Source organism: Typopeltis vanoorti, chromosome 17 (assembly GCF_054136105.1).
Source record: "Typopeltis vanoorti isolate ZY-2024b chromosome 17, IOZ_Tvanoo_1.0, whole genome shotgun sequence".
NCBI classification, from domain to species: Eukaryota; Metazoa; Arthropoda; class Arachnida; order Uropygi; family Thelyphonidae; genus Typopeltis; species Typopeltis vanoorti.
The window spans coordinates 83,337,799-83,350,628 of NC_143565.1; the positions used below are offsets into that span (position 1 = coordinate 83,337,799).

General features: G+C 34.8%; 1 protein-coding gene across 4 annotated transcripts in view; it reads left to right on the top strand.

Moving 5' to 3' along the window:
• Positions 1-12,830, top strand: part of spas (spastin) — a 322,787-nt gene that overhangs the window by 214,288 nt on the left and 95,669 nt on the right. For all 4 annotated transcript variants that reach the window (XM_090407599.1, XM_090407596.1, XM_090407597.1 and 1 more), the window contains one exon: positions 11,107-11,171. In XM_090407599.1, the coding sequence (XP_090263725.1) occupies positions 11,107-11,171 (65 nt within the window). The remainder of the gene's footprint in view (positions 1-11,106; positions 11,172-12,830) is intronic.

The window sequence follows — 12,830 nt, forward strand, 5'->3', positions numbered from 1 at the left end:
TGAATGACAGCAACTACCCTTCAGGTCATGCTTTCAACCAATTTCTGATACATCGCAGCTGGAATATTTTTCCATTCCTCATGGAAAGCTATCCCCATTGCTGACACTGACTTCTACTGTGGTCCGGAGTGAATTTGGTGTTTAATTTGTCCAAAAGATGTTTGATGGGGGTGGAGGTCTAGACCCTGAGCCAGCCAGTCCAACACTTCAACATTGTTTTGTGGAAACTGGTGTCAGACACTTTAATGGAGCATTGTCATTCTGAAACTTGCAAGAGTCACTGCTGAAATGCTTCCACAGTGTCAGAAACATGAAGTTGTCCAGCAATGGACCAAGCCCCATCCAGCTGAAACATCTCCCATACTGTTACTGATCCTCCACTAAACTTGACAGTTGAAATGATGCAGTCCTGAGGGAACTGTTCACTGGGTAATCTCCAGATCCAAACAACCATCATAGTGAAACATTTGGAGGCATCATGATTCATTGCTCCATAGAACCCTTTTCCAGTCATCTACAATCCAGGAATGGTGTGAAACACACCAATCCAAACATTGTTTGATATTGAGGAGGATGATGTGTGGCTAGTTTGCAGCTCTCTGTGGACAGTTTGTGCTGACAGATATCCCTGCAGCATTTTCCAGGTTGACGGCAAGATCTATTACTGATGTGCAGGATGCTTGAACATTATGGGACAGAGCTTGTCGATCTCAGTCAGTGTGTCTTGGTGGCCTCCCAGGCCATTTTTCTACTCTGATAGCACCATCACCTTTCCATCTACAAATGACATAAGCAATGGCAGATTTCGGTATGCTGAGATGGGTAGCATTGTCACAGACAGTAAAACCACTGATGTGACACCAAACTACCATCCCACATTGGAAGGCTGTCGGTTCAGCTGAACCGACAAACTTCCGACATTTTGACATAAAATACAAACATGCAAGCACGTCCCACCTTTTATTACCAGACTTATGCAGATACTCCCTGAATATTTGCATGTGGTAGGATATGAAATTTGTATGGCATGTAAGGTGTCCAAAATCTTTAGTCATCATAGTGTATCTCTTCTTGATACTTTCTAAGTTTAGACAGATTTGGGAATTATAAAGCATTAGGAGTTGAACAGAGATAAGTAATGTTTACAAAAAAAATAAATAAAAAAAGCATTTTTCACTGCTGAAAGAGGTTATGGATTAGGGAAAACTGATTTTGTAGATAAGTGGAATGTTATCAAAAGTGAAAGAGATCCATTGACTTAGAGGAGAAAAAGTGTAATCGAAAGCAACATCCTTGAGGTACTCTAGCTTTGATGGGAAAAATCAGATGAGAGGGAGCTGTTCATCATTGCTGACAATCCACTTGCATTGGCTTGGAAAGAAGGTGGTGATACTAGACTTGATCAAATTCTTTAGAAATATTGAGTGACCATATGAGATGGTCTAAATTTTTTCCTTGGTCTGTACCCAAGGATTGGTAGGACAGTGAGATTTGCTGGAGAATAGCAGAAGTTGAAGTGATGAAGTTGGTTGTTAATTTCCATCATTTTCAACAGTATTGAGGTGGTGAGCAGTGGAACGATACCTTGACTGACTTATCTCCAGTTTTAAAAAACTTCTGAAAATACTTCAGGTGAAACAAAGTTTGCACCTGAACTATTTTCAGGACTATAGCATTATACATGTCTGCAAGGATATGTGCATCGCATTATGGATACTAAGGCAAGTGATGTGAAGTCATTAGCTTCTATATACAAGTTGCCCTAGTTCGGAAAATACTTCAGGTGCAAACTTTGTTTGCTTACACTTGGATAAAGGATTAAACCAAGTATATAATTTCTTGGTATCTTTAATTTATAGTATAACCAAGTGGAAAAACTTCCAACATCAGAGCAAGTGCTAGGATCAGGAGAGCAAAAGCAATAATCTGACGATGAAAAAGAGTATGGAAATCTTGAAGGTTATCCAAATTGGCACCATTGGAATGCCATGGGATATGATGCTGCAATTTTCTGGGAGAAGGATGGGGGAACATGGGCAAGATTGTGGTCACGGTGTTGCCAAGAGGAGAGCTAATGTCTGTAGTCTATTTAGAGAGACAGCTGGTCAAAAAAAAAAAAAAAAAATGAGGATTATCTGGAAATTCTGGTAGGTAGGAAAGTTAACAATTGCATTATATCATAACTGACTGGAAACAATTCAACTTCTCTTCCAGTGTGAAGTTACAGGAGGAGGAGGATCAGTCAGAGTTATGGATGTTAATCATCAAGGAAGATTATCACATTGTTTGGATGATTTAAACTTTTTGATTAAAGGTAGACAATCAAGGAAGTCCATATAGAGAGAATTAAGAGCATGGGAAAGGCAGCAAATGAAGGTAACAAAATGAGGCACATAAATAGAACCAAAACACATCATATAAAGGAGATTTCAGGCCATGATGACCTTTCGCATGGGATATCAGATGTCACCAAAATGCATGTACAGTGGGAAGTTTATATGATAATTGTGCCATAATGATAACTATTAAGTAGACACAAGGATAAAATAAACAAATAAAAACTTACGCGCTAGATTTCAACCTGAAAATAACTGGTCATTCTCAGTGGTATGACAGGCTTATGTGTACAAGGTAGAACATTGACATTAGAATATTTAAGAAAACAGTGATGGTATAAGGAATAATGCAATATGAATAAGATGTAGTAATTGATATATAGATTGGGGGACTGTCTGATAAGAATGGGACTTTTCCAGATTTTTGGAAAGAAGCAGTTGTTCTAATCCAAATTTCAAATTACAGTTGATGCAGCAGGACTCCACCACTCTTCTTAAATAAATATTCAAATTTGCAGCAGCATCATTTGTGTAGCTGTGTTCTAGATCAAATTTCTCATTAATACTGCAGGATTCTTGTAATCTCTTCTCTATAGAATGTCTAGTTTATCTGAAATAGATTTGAGGGAACTCAAATCTATTTCAGATAAATAGATTTGATCACATGATCAATCACGGGAACTTTGTAGATCTCAGGAAGAGAGAGCAGAAGTTGTTTATTTTTAGAAGAAATCAGCCACAAGGAGAGTTTATCAGAAAAAATGTAGGCACAAGGTTGTATTTTTTGAGGATTTTTGAAATTGGTTTGGGTAAAATGTATGGAATTGGAACTCTTCATACTGGTTCAGGGTTGTTGAAAGTAAGCTCATAGGAGTTGGAAATATACTGTATAGTCAGTCCAGAGAAGCTGTTCAGCTTCATAACATGTTTGGCATTAAAAAGTTGTAGCTTGATCTTGTGGATTGTGTGTGTGTATGTGCATGCACGCTCCTGATGGAATGTTTTTTTATGATCTCTATTTTTTCGGAACAATGGTGTGCACACTGCTGCTGTTAACTTACCAGAAGAACAAGAGTGAGATATATCTAAGGAAGCCAGTCTATTGTTTTTTTCTATTTCAATTGTGAAATTTATTCGAGGGTGCGAACTGTTTACTTTTGCTAGAAAGGTTAGCGATGTATCTTCATGATGGTGCCAGATAGTGAAAATGTAAATGTATTCACCATGCCCAAAAGGATGGTTGAGACTCTGTGGAGGAGAAAAGACTTCCTTTTGGGCTTTCAGACCAAGTACCTTCTATCTGTTTGTAGGATTTATTCACTCTGGCTACTTCATTTGTCAAAGGTGAATAATTTGACAATATCCAGAGAGAAGGCTTGTGAAAGCAACTGATAGGAATCTTCATGAGGTACATTGGTGAATAAAGATTGAGTATCGACACTAACCATTAAGTTTATGGGTCGTGAGGCGCTAAGACCTCCACTTAAACTAGGAGATCTGAAGTTTTTCAGAAAATCAGAAATCCGAAGAAGCAAAATAGTAATAAACAACAAAATAATAGCGCATGTAAATACATTCAAATATTTAGGATGCACAGTGTCATATGAAAATTAAGGTGATATAAAACTGAAGCTATCAGACTTTGTGAAAGTAACAAGCATTATAAATAAAATTTTTAAACCCAACTATGTATAAAAACACACACGAATAAGATCTACAATACAGTAGCTAAACCTACGTTACTGTTAAATTGTGAATGAAACTATGTTGTGTAATTTATTTTTTTTCATTCACATTTAACATTGCTTATTATGTATTAATCATAATTTGTATAAAGATTATTTATTGTTCCTTAATTAAGGATTACTATTTAAATATTTATTCTAAACTTAACCTACTATTAATTTATTAAATAATATGTGTAGAAATTTATGATAACTAAAATATATATGTAAAGTAACGAAAAGTGTATTATAAATAATTGAATACGTAATGAAAGAGCTGATTAAGTAGCTCAAATATTCTGTTTATTCTTATTTGTGAAAATTTAATGTTATGTAATCACTTATGTAAGAGTAGAGCGTTGTATTACATTAGCGAAATGTTTACGTTCATGCGTTGTCATGGAGACGCATGAAATAAACAAGCACGAGTCGAAGAGTGCGTGACCTTGGAACCAGAAAGGAGAAGGGAGAGAATAGGAATTTTAATGAGAGATAAGTAAGAGTTTTGCAGAGCCTGAAGGAAGGTAGGATACAAGCAAGGAAGTGAAAGAAAATTGTAAATTCTTTAGGGCAGAAATTCAAGAGCATAGTGTTTAGAAGTAAGCAAGAAACGTAGTGAATCTTATACTCAGCTGCAAGTGAAATCAGCTGTTATTGTAGAGGAAAATTGATGTCGTGATCGGATAAATAAAGAACTGGATATTCAATGGGAAATTCTGATTAGTTCCAGTTAGTCTAGGATTACGTCTTAATTCTATGTTGCCCTGAGAAGAATTATAATGAATTTAACTAATTGCAGGAAAGTAAACAAGGAAGGATATCAGTACCTTATCGCTGTTGTTTAGAGTAGTGAAGCGCGATTAACAATAGTTCAGTTAAAGCGTTGGAGAATTTTATTTAATGTGTTCCGCTAGCTCAAATGAGTGAATTCATAAGTGTGCTCGCAATAAATTGATGTATTAACGATTGTATCTGGTAAGAGTAGTCATACATGTTCATTCATTCTAACATTAACTATAGCGTATCTTAGAAGTTCAAGGTCCGAAATAAGATTGCTTGGAATAATGCCTACCTTGATTAGAGCCTGCTGTGAATTTAAACATTAAGTACTACTGATAGATGTGTGTAAACTGATCAAATGAGAAGTTTTGTTTTATTAACTTGAGTTAAGAGAATTTATAGTTTTGAAGCAGTGAATTGTATGTTGAAGTTTAGAACATTGAATTGTAATGAGTGACTTAGCAAGATGTATTAAGTTATTTGTATTGTTTTATTTAAAAGTAGAATTATTGTATTTGCTATATATCGTATATTAAATATTTTATTTTGTTAATCTAAATATTGTGTTTGCCTGAATTGCCTTTTATTGCACCGTTCATAAATATTCGAATCTTGCAGGAACCCCAAGTGGAATAGTAAATAATTCGGCCTAAATAAATGAGGAGACTGCTAACCTAATTAAGAATTGATCCTACTATTTTATATAGACTAATCTAAAAATAGGGTGGCACAGTATAATTATAAATTTCTCTACTTTTGGATTGGTGATCAATTTGCAATTAGTTGTTATATTGATAAGAGTGACATGAACCAAGATGGCGGATTTAGAACATAACATGAAAATAGAACGTCACGACATTACTTTATGGCAGTGAGATATGGACAATAAAAAAGCAGATGAAAGAAGAATTGAATCATCTGAAATGAAATTTTTGCTCAGAACTGAAGGAGTCATAATAATGGATAAAACGAAAAGCCGTGAAATCAGAAATACTTGGATTTACAAACTCCCAAAATGAAAGTTATTTGCTATAGAGAAAAAAATGGAAAGAACATGTACTGAGAATGAATAGAAGCAGAATACTCAAACTAATTCTAAATTACCACTCAAAGGCTACCTGATGCAGAGGAAGACCTTTAAAAAGATGGAATTGAGTCCAGCACAGACCACTTGGCCTATAATCCTTCAAAGGAAGAAGATCTGAAAAGTTTTTATGAATGATTTTAAAAGTTTAGCTATGCAGTAAATCAATTGATCGAAATTTATGATGAGGCCCCGAGAGGAATGCTTTCTTTGTGGATTTTAGCAAGACTAAAATTGGGAAAAGCAAGCAAAATGGATCGTCTGTTGGTGTGATGTCTCTGACTATACTGGTGACTTCGAGTAATGAGTTTAGTTTTTTATGAACTCGTTGTTTGTGGTGTTGCAGTCAGTTTCTTCATGTGTAAATCTGTCATGTTGCAGAAGGTTTATTTTCTATTATAGTACCTTTTCTGACTTCTTCAGTGATGATGTCAACAAACTCCAGCTGGAAGTCTACTGTGCTATGTAAAGCCAATCTCCCCCCTTTTCCTAAACATCTCTCTCTAGCAGAAATCAAAGATTTGCAGTCTCTAAGATGGAACGACCATCTGACCAAAGCCAACAAGGGAAAGCTGCTGTTGTTATTGGGTACCTTTTTAACTATTCTTGAAAAATAACCCTTCTGCAATGTTGACACTTGCATATCAAGAAATTGGCAGCTGCACCATATATAGCCAGTCATAAAACTTAATGTAATTACTTTATGAAGCTGCCAGTCTAGACAGAGATATTGTATATAAGCTAAAGATTCATCTTACCCCCATCTTTTATGTCCTCCTAAAATCCACAATAAAAGGTATTCTTTTCTACCTCATTGTAGATTGCATCAATTTTTCTGACTTACTGCATAGTTAAGATTTTAAATGATTGGGATAAAAATTTAAATTTATAATACTTGATCATTCAGAAAAACCCTTTTCAGATTTTCTAGTTAGTTAAAACCACAAAATTAATGGTAAGCATCAGTATTGAATCTTTATTCAGCAATGTCCCTCTTGAAGATCCCCTTTATTTGCTTTTACAAGCCTTCTCTCCAGATATAGTCAAATTATTTGAATTTGTTATCTGCTCTGGTTGTTTCACTTGTGAAAACAAACTCTACAAACAGATAAAAGGTACTTCTATAGGAAGCCACTTTCTGTGCTGCCTAACTTCTATCTGCAACACTTAGAAGAAATCCTTTTCTTTTCCATACAGTCCCATAATTGTTATCGCCATCTGGCTCCATTATGAAGGTACCTAGCCAAAATAGCCTGAATTCCAAATAAATTTTATGATGGAAATAAAAAAGAACAATAAACTGGCTTTCTTTAGATATCTTACTCTGTCTACTGCAAACCTTCCTTCATTGATCACTAGATACAACAGCATTCTGCACACCATCCATTCCAGAAAATTTGGAATCATAAAAACCTTATTCCATCAGGCACATATGTTCCAATCCAGACCTTACTTTTAAGGTTACACAGTGGTCAGCATTCATAGTGAAGAATTTATGGAGGCAAAAACATGTGTTGGAGTAATTACTTATAATTACAATAATAACACTTAACATTTAAGCCTCTGTGTTGAGGTTATTGAAGTCTCGAGGAACACACATGCACAGGACACAAGCTATGTGAAACTACACAAACGTAATAAATCTAAATGCTTTGTTAATCGTTTATCCTAGCCTTACCTCTATTGGGAAAAAAAATTGAATAAAAATACTACTAAATAAAATATATACAAAGATATAAATTAACAAAATAAACTTTTTATACATGTCGGTATAATAGACTACCGTATATATCTTGCTGAATATACAGATGATTAAAAAAAATTAAAAAAAAAACACTCCAAATAAATAAAACTAAAGTTTTGTAGTGGAACAACATTAGACAATTTATACAGTCCTCTTATATTAGGTTTTCTTGTGTTAGGGTTGTTCTGGATGTTATATGGGTTGAAGATAGGTCCTCCAGATTGTGGGAATTATTAATCCATCATTCTTGTTTAGATATGGATGATGTTTCAGCATTTTACAGACTTCCTTGAACTTTTTCAAACCAGTTGTGGTGCCTTTCCAGTTGATTCTGTGACATGCTTGAAGTGCATTGTCTGACAGGCCTGTTTTTCCATAGTGAAAGAATTTAATGGGGCATTTATGTTTGTCTTTTTATTATTATTATTGGGATGTGCACCCTGTTTCCCCCCTATGTAGGGTAGGTTTCAGGTGCACTGAATTTTGTTAACCCCTGGGTGGTCAAGGTGGGAAAGAGGATGTTTGAATATGCTGAGTATATTTCTTAATTTTTCAGGAGGTTCGAAGGTTGCCTTAATGTTGTATTTATGTAGTGGTCTATCTATTTTTTCTTATATGCCCCTAATGTATGGTATGGCTATGGCATTCTTGTTATCTTTTTTGCTTTTGATGGCATTTTTGTCAAGGAGATCTTGTGAATTGCTTTTTTATTGTAGCCATTTTCTACAAATGTTTGGTTAATAATTTCATATTCTTTGTTCAGCACCTGCTCATTAGAGCAAATTGTTAGGGTTCTATGTTTGAGGATGCTGATGACCTCTAGTTTTTGTGTTGGATGGTGGTATGATTTTTTATGTATGTATTGGCCTCTGTGTGTAAGTTTGCAGTAGACCATGAATGAAAGGCAGCCTGAGGGAAGACATGGAACAAGTGTGTCTAGAAAAGGAAGAGAGTTGTTGTTTGTTCAGGTGGCTTAGAAACGTATTTACATTCCTAAGCCACCAGAATTGTGCCTTCTAAGAGATGGAAGACACGATCATGGGCTGTTAGGATCTTACAGTAGTAAAATCCTTTGGTTTGCAAACCAAACTCTGCAGGCTTCTCCCATTTTCCACCTGCCTGTTGTTTACTAGCAGCTGTTTCAAGCTCATAGAATCAAATATTCTGATTTTGTTCCTGTTTCTTCCTAGACAGCATATCTGCTGTCTAGGAAGAAAGATCTCAGTATATCTGCTGAAATCCCACTAAAATGTAACAATTTTACTGCTGAGCTGTATGCAGCAGTAAAAGCACTTTGTAGGGGTTGCGATACATGTAGTGTGATAGCGTGCATTGCATCAATACCAAAGGTGCATAACATATTCATATTCCAAAAGTTCTCTTCTGGGCTCTCCCTTTAGCATATCCTCTGTTGGAGTCCAAGCTACATTGGGATTAACCATGCTATAGACGTCAAGTTTATCATGGATGCGAAGTGCATATTAAAATTGTAATACATTGATATTAGATTAAAATATATGATGGATATGAAGCATATGAGGATGCATATTTGATCCGTAATGGCCGGTAAGGTGGCTAAGGAAAACAAGTCTGTAGATACTGAAGCTATGTCAGCTCATTTCTCATTCCACCATTTGCCTGTCCCATACATTGATTACTGGCAAATCATCAGACAAACTTTTATCCTATTTGCATTCGCAATGGAGTAGAGAGACCAATAAACTCTATCAAATCAAGTCTGAAATTATATTGTGTCAGTCTAGTCTTTGTAGAGGCTGTAAAGAAATTATTCTTGCTTATGCTCTGCATAAGTCGGTCACCTTGTGCACTCCTTCTCATTGAGGTGTGATGATATGCCTGTCTGTGAGCTGTGTGACACTGGAGTAGCCATTATACACATTTTAATCAACTGCTCTCATTTTGCAACAAGTGCAGCTCCTTTTTTAGTCACATTCAGAATCTGTCTGAGCCTTATATACTGGGAAGATTTTCAGATTCATCAAGTGCTACCTTCTGCGTGTAAATTTTTTACAGAGTATCAGTATATGCACATGTTGATTTTATAATTTTAATCTAGTGTATATACATTCTTTTAATACCTAGTTTTTTGGAAATTTTAATACCTAGTATTTTTAAGAATTTTGCTACACTATACTTTTTTACATATTCCTTTTTACATTTACTTCTATACACCTTTTGCATTTGTTTTTATATATACTGATATTTGTACCTGTTTATATATTACTTTTCACTTGCACAGCATAGCCATAGTAGCCCTTGCTCCATTAAACCCAAAACAAACTTGCTCATTAGAGTGGTCCATTTATAGACCACATGTACAAAAGTAATCTGTATTTCTCAGATTATTTTTTTGTTTGAAAATTACTCTATGAATTAAACCTATTAAGTGATGTTTTACCTAAACTTTTAAGCTGTTACATAATTCTCTCCCCTTCAGAAACTGGCTTATTGCAAAGAAACTCATTCAGATGAGTTTGCCTTTGTTGATGAAGGGGAGAAAATACTGCATATAATGCAAAATTAGTTTTTCAAGTCTTCATATGGATAGTTTTTATTACAACAAGCACTGTTTGACTATTTTCTGCAGCTGCATAAATACAAGTATGAATCAAAAATATGTTTGCTGTTGTTTTATTTGTTGATTGTTAATTGAAGTTTAACAAAATAATGTGCTTTAGCACCTGAGAAATGATCCTTATCACAACTGCAGATGTGATAAGGATCATTTCTTTATATTACATTACATTCATGTTTGACTATTTATTATTGCTTTTACCTTCTCAAATTGATGTTCATTACTTATTCTTCATAATGGAGAAAATATCTATTCTTCTTAGTGTAACATGATTTTATATTAAACAATAAGTTACTTCAAGAACCTAGTGGAATTTAGTCATGTTCCATGTTTGGTCTTTAGAGTTAGTTTTCCAGATTATGTAAAAAATTAAAAAATAAAAATACAAAAGAAGTTAATGAAAACAGAAAAAAATTCCCTATCCTACCTGTGGAACTAATGTGTTATAGGTTTACAATCTTTTATCAACAGGAGTAACATAAAATCTTTCTAAACAGATTGTTATCATACATCTTTATATATAACCTGCAGTTATTAAATTGATTGTCAAGTAAAATAGCTTTCTTTTGTGAATCATAAATTTTTACTATGATGAGAATATATATATATATTATTTAAATCCATTATTGCATTATAAATTTTGATATGATATAAACGTGATTACTGTATTTGCTATTTGATTCTGGAGCAGTTTTTAGTTTTCCAAATGTCTAATTATTCATATTAATCATATAGTGTTTCGTGCTATTGTGAATTCTCATTATAATGGAATTCTACTTCATTAGATAGTATATTTATCATGTTTCTTGCTGTATGGCATTCTTAACACTATTTTGTTACAGCTGGTCAAGAAGTGGCTAAACAAGCCCTACGAGAAATGGTGATTTTGCCAACATTACGACCAGAAGTAAGTAATTGCATGACAATTTTTTTTTTTTAATCAATATGCTATCAGGCATTCCAAGTAGCGGTAGGACTCGTTGCATGCAATTGTAACTGTTTTTCACAATGTATATCATACATGCTTTAAATTCATTTACTATTTCTGCACTTGCCTCTCCAGAAATATATTCCAGCATAACCATAACAGGAAGGAGAGGGGTAGCAAGCAATCAAGAGAATTGCCTTGCTTGCTTACATCTTTTGTTCACCTTGATTACTGATGTGCTTGCATCCCTTGTATACAACTTCCAAGGTAGCCTACCATCATCATCACCTATAATAAAAAATTTAGTTTAATCCTTTATCCAAGTGTAAGCAAACAAAGTTTACGCCTGAAGTATCTTCGTGACTGAAGCAACTTGTGGTAAAGGCGGACTAAGCTCTCATCACTTGTCTTAGTATTTCCCATAATTCAAAGCACATCCCCTTGCAGACATGTATAATACTGTGCATTAAGGGAAGGGCCACTACCCAGACCGGTTTCGACCTTTATTGAGGTCTCATCAGTGGGAGCCAGACTCAGAGGTGGTGATACTAAGGTGGAAGTAATGGAGAAATCATATTTACTTATACGAGTTGCCAAAAGGTGTCTCACCTTATTATTAAATTCCTCTCAATTGGTTAGACTATAATAAATTTAGTTTAATCTTATATCCACGTGTAAGCAAACAAAAACTTCCAACATCTTTCTCTGAATCCAGAGGAATTTAATAATAAGGTGAGACACCTTTTGGCAACTCGTATAGGTAAATATGACTTCCACCTTAGTATCTCCACCTCTGGGTCTGGCTCCCACTAACGAGACCTCAATAAAGGTCGAAACCAGTCTGGGTAGTAGCCCTTCCCTTAATGTATAGTATTATGCATTAAGGGAAGAGCTTACATTCATACTAAGACAAGCGATGAGAGCTTTGTCCACCTTTTACCACACGTTGCCTCAGTCCTGAAGATACTTCAGGTGCAAACTTCATTTGCTTACACTTGGATAAAGGATTAAACTAAATTTATTATAGTCTAACCAAGTGGGAAAAAACTTCCAACATCATCACCTATTCTATGAATAATCTTGAAAAGCTGGTAACAGCAGAATTCAAGAATGGATGGATCAGGACATGATACTTTGGGGGGGGGGGGGGGCTGATTTGTGAAGGGGAATTTTTGTTGTAGTAACTTGCTTTCTACAATACACAGTTCAGTAACATAAGTAACAGTCAAGTTAGACAAGAGAAATGGCTACAACACGAAACTTTGCAGAGGCATTTGATAGGATTCTGCATGCTCTTTAGTTGGTATATTAATGATATTAGGAATGACTTCAGTGAAAGTATCCAGTTGTTTGCCAGTGCATCATGTTAATCTGAGGATAATAGTTAAATATTTCAAGGTATTGTAGAATGATATGAATAGACTGACATTTTTGGCACAGGATAATGGTTGCATTTTAATGTGGCAGAATGTAAGGTTATGTACTTTCAGCAGGAGATTTGATTATGTTAATGAGATTATAGTAGGAAATTGAAGCTAGGGATTTGAGGGTGATGGTAGACAAGGATTCGAATTTCATAATTCATATCACGATAGTGGATAGAATAGCTTAAAAGATCACTAAATGTTTCATCTCTAA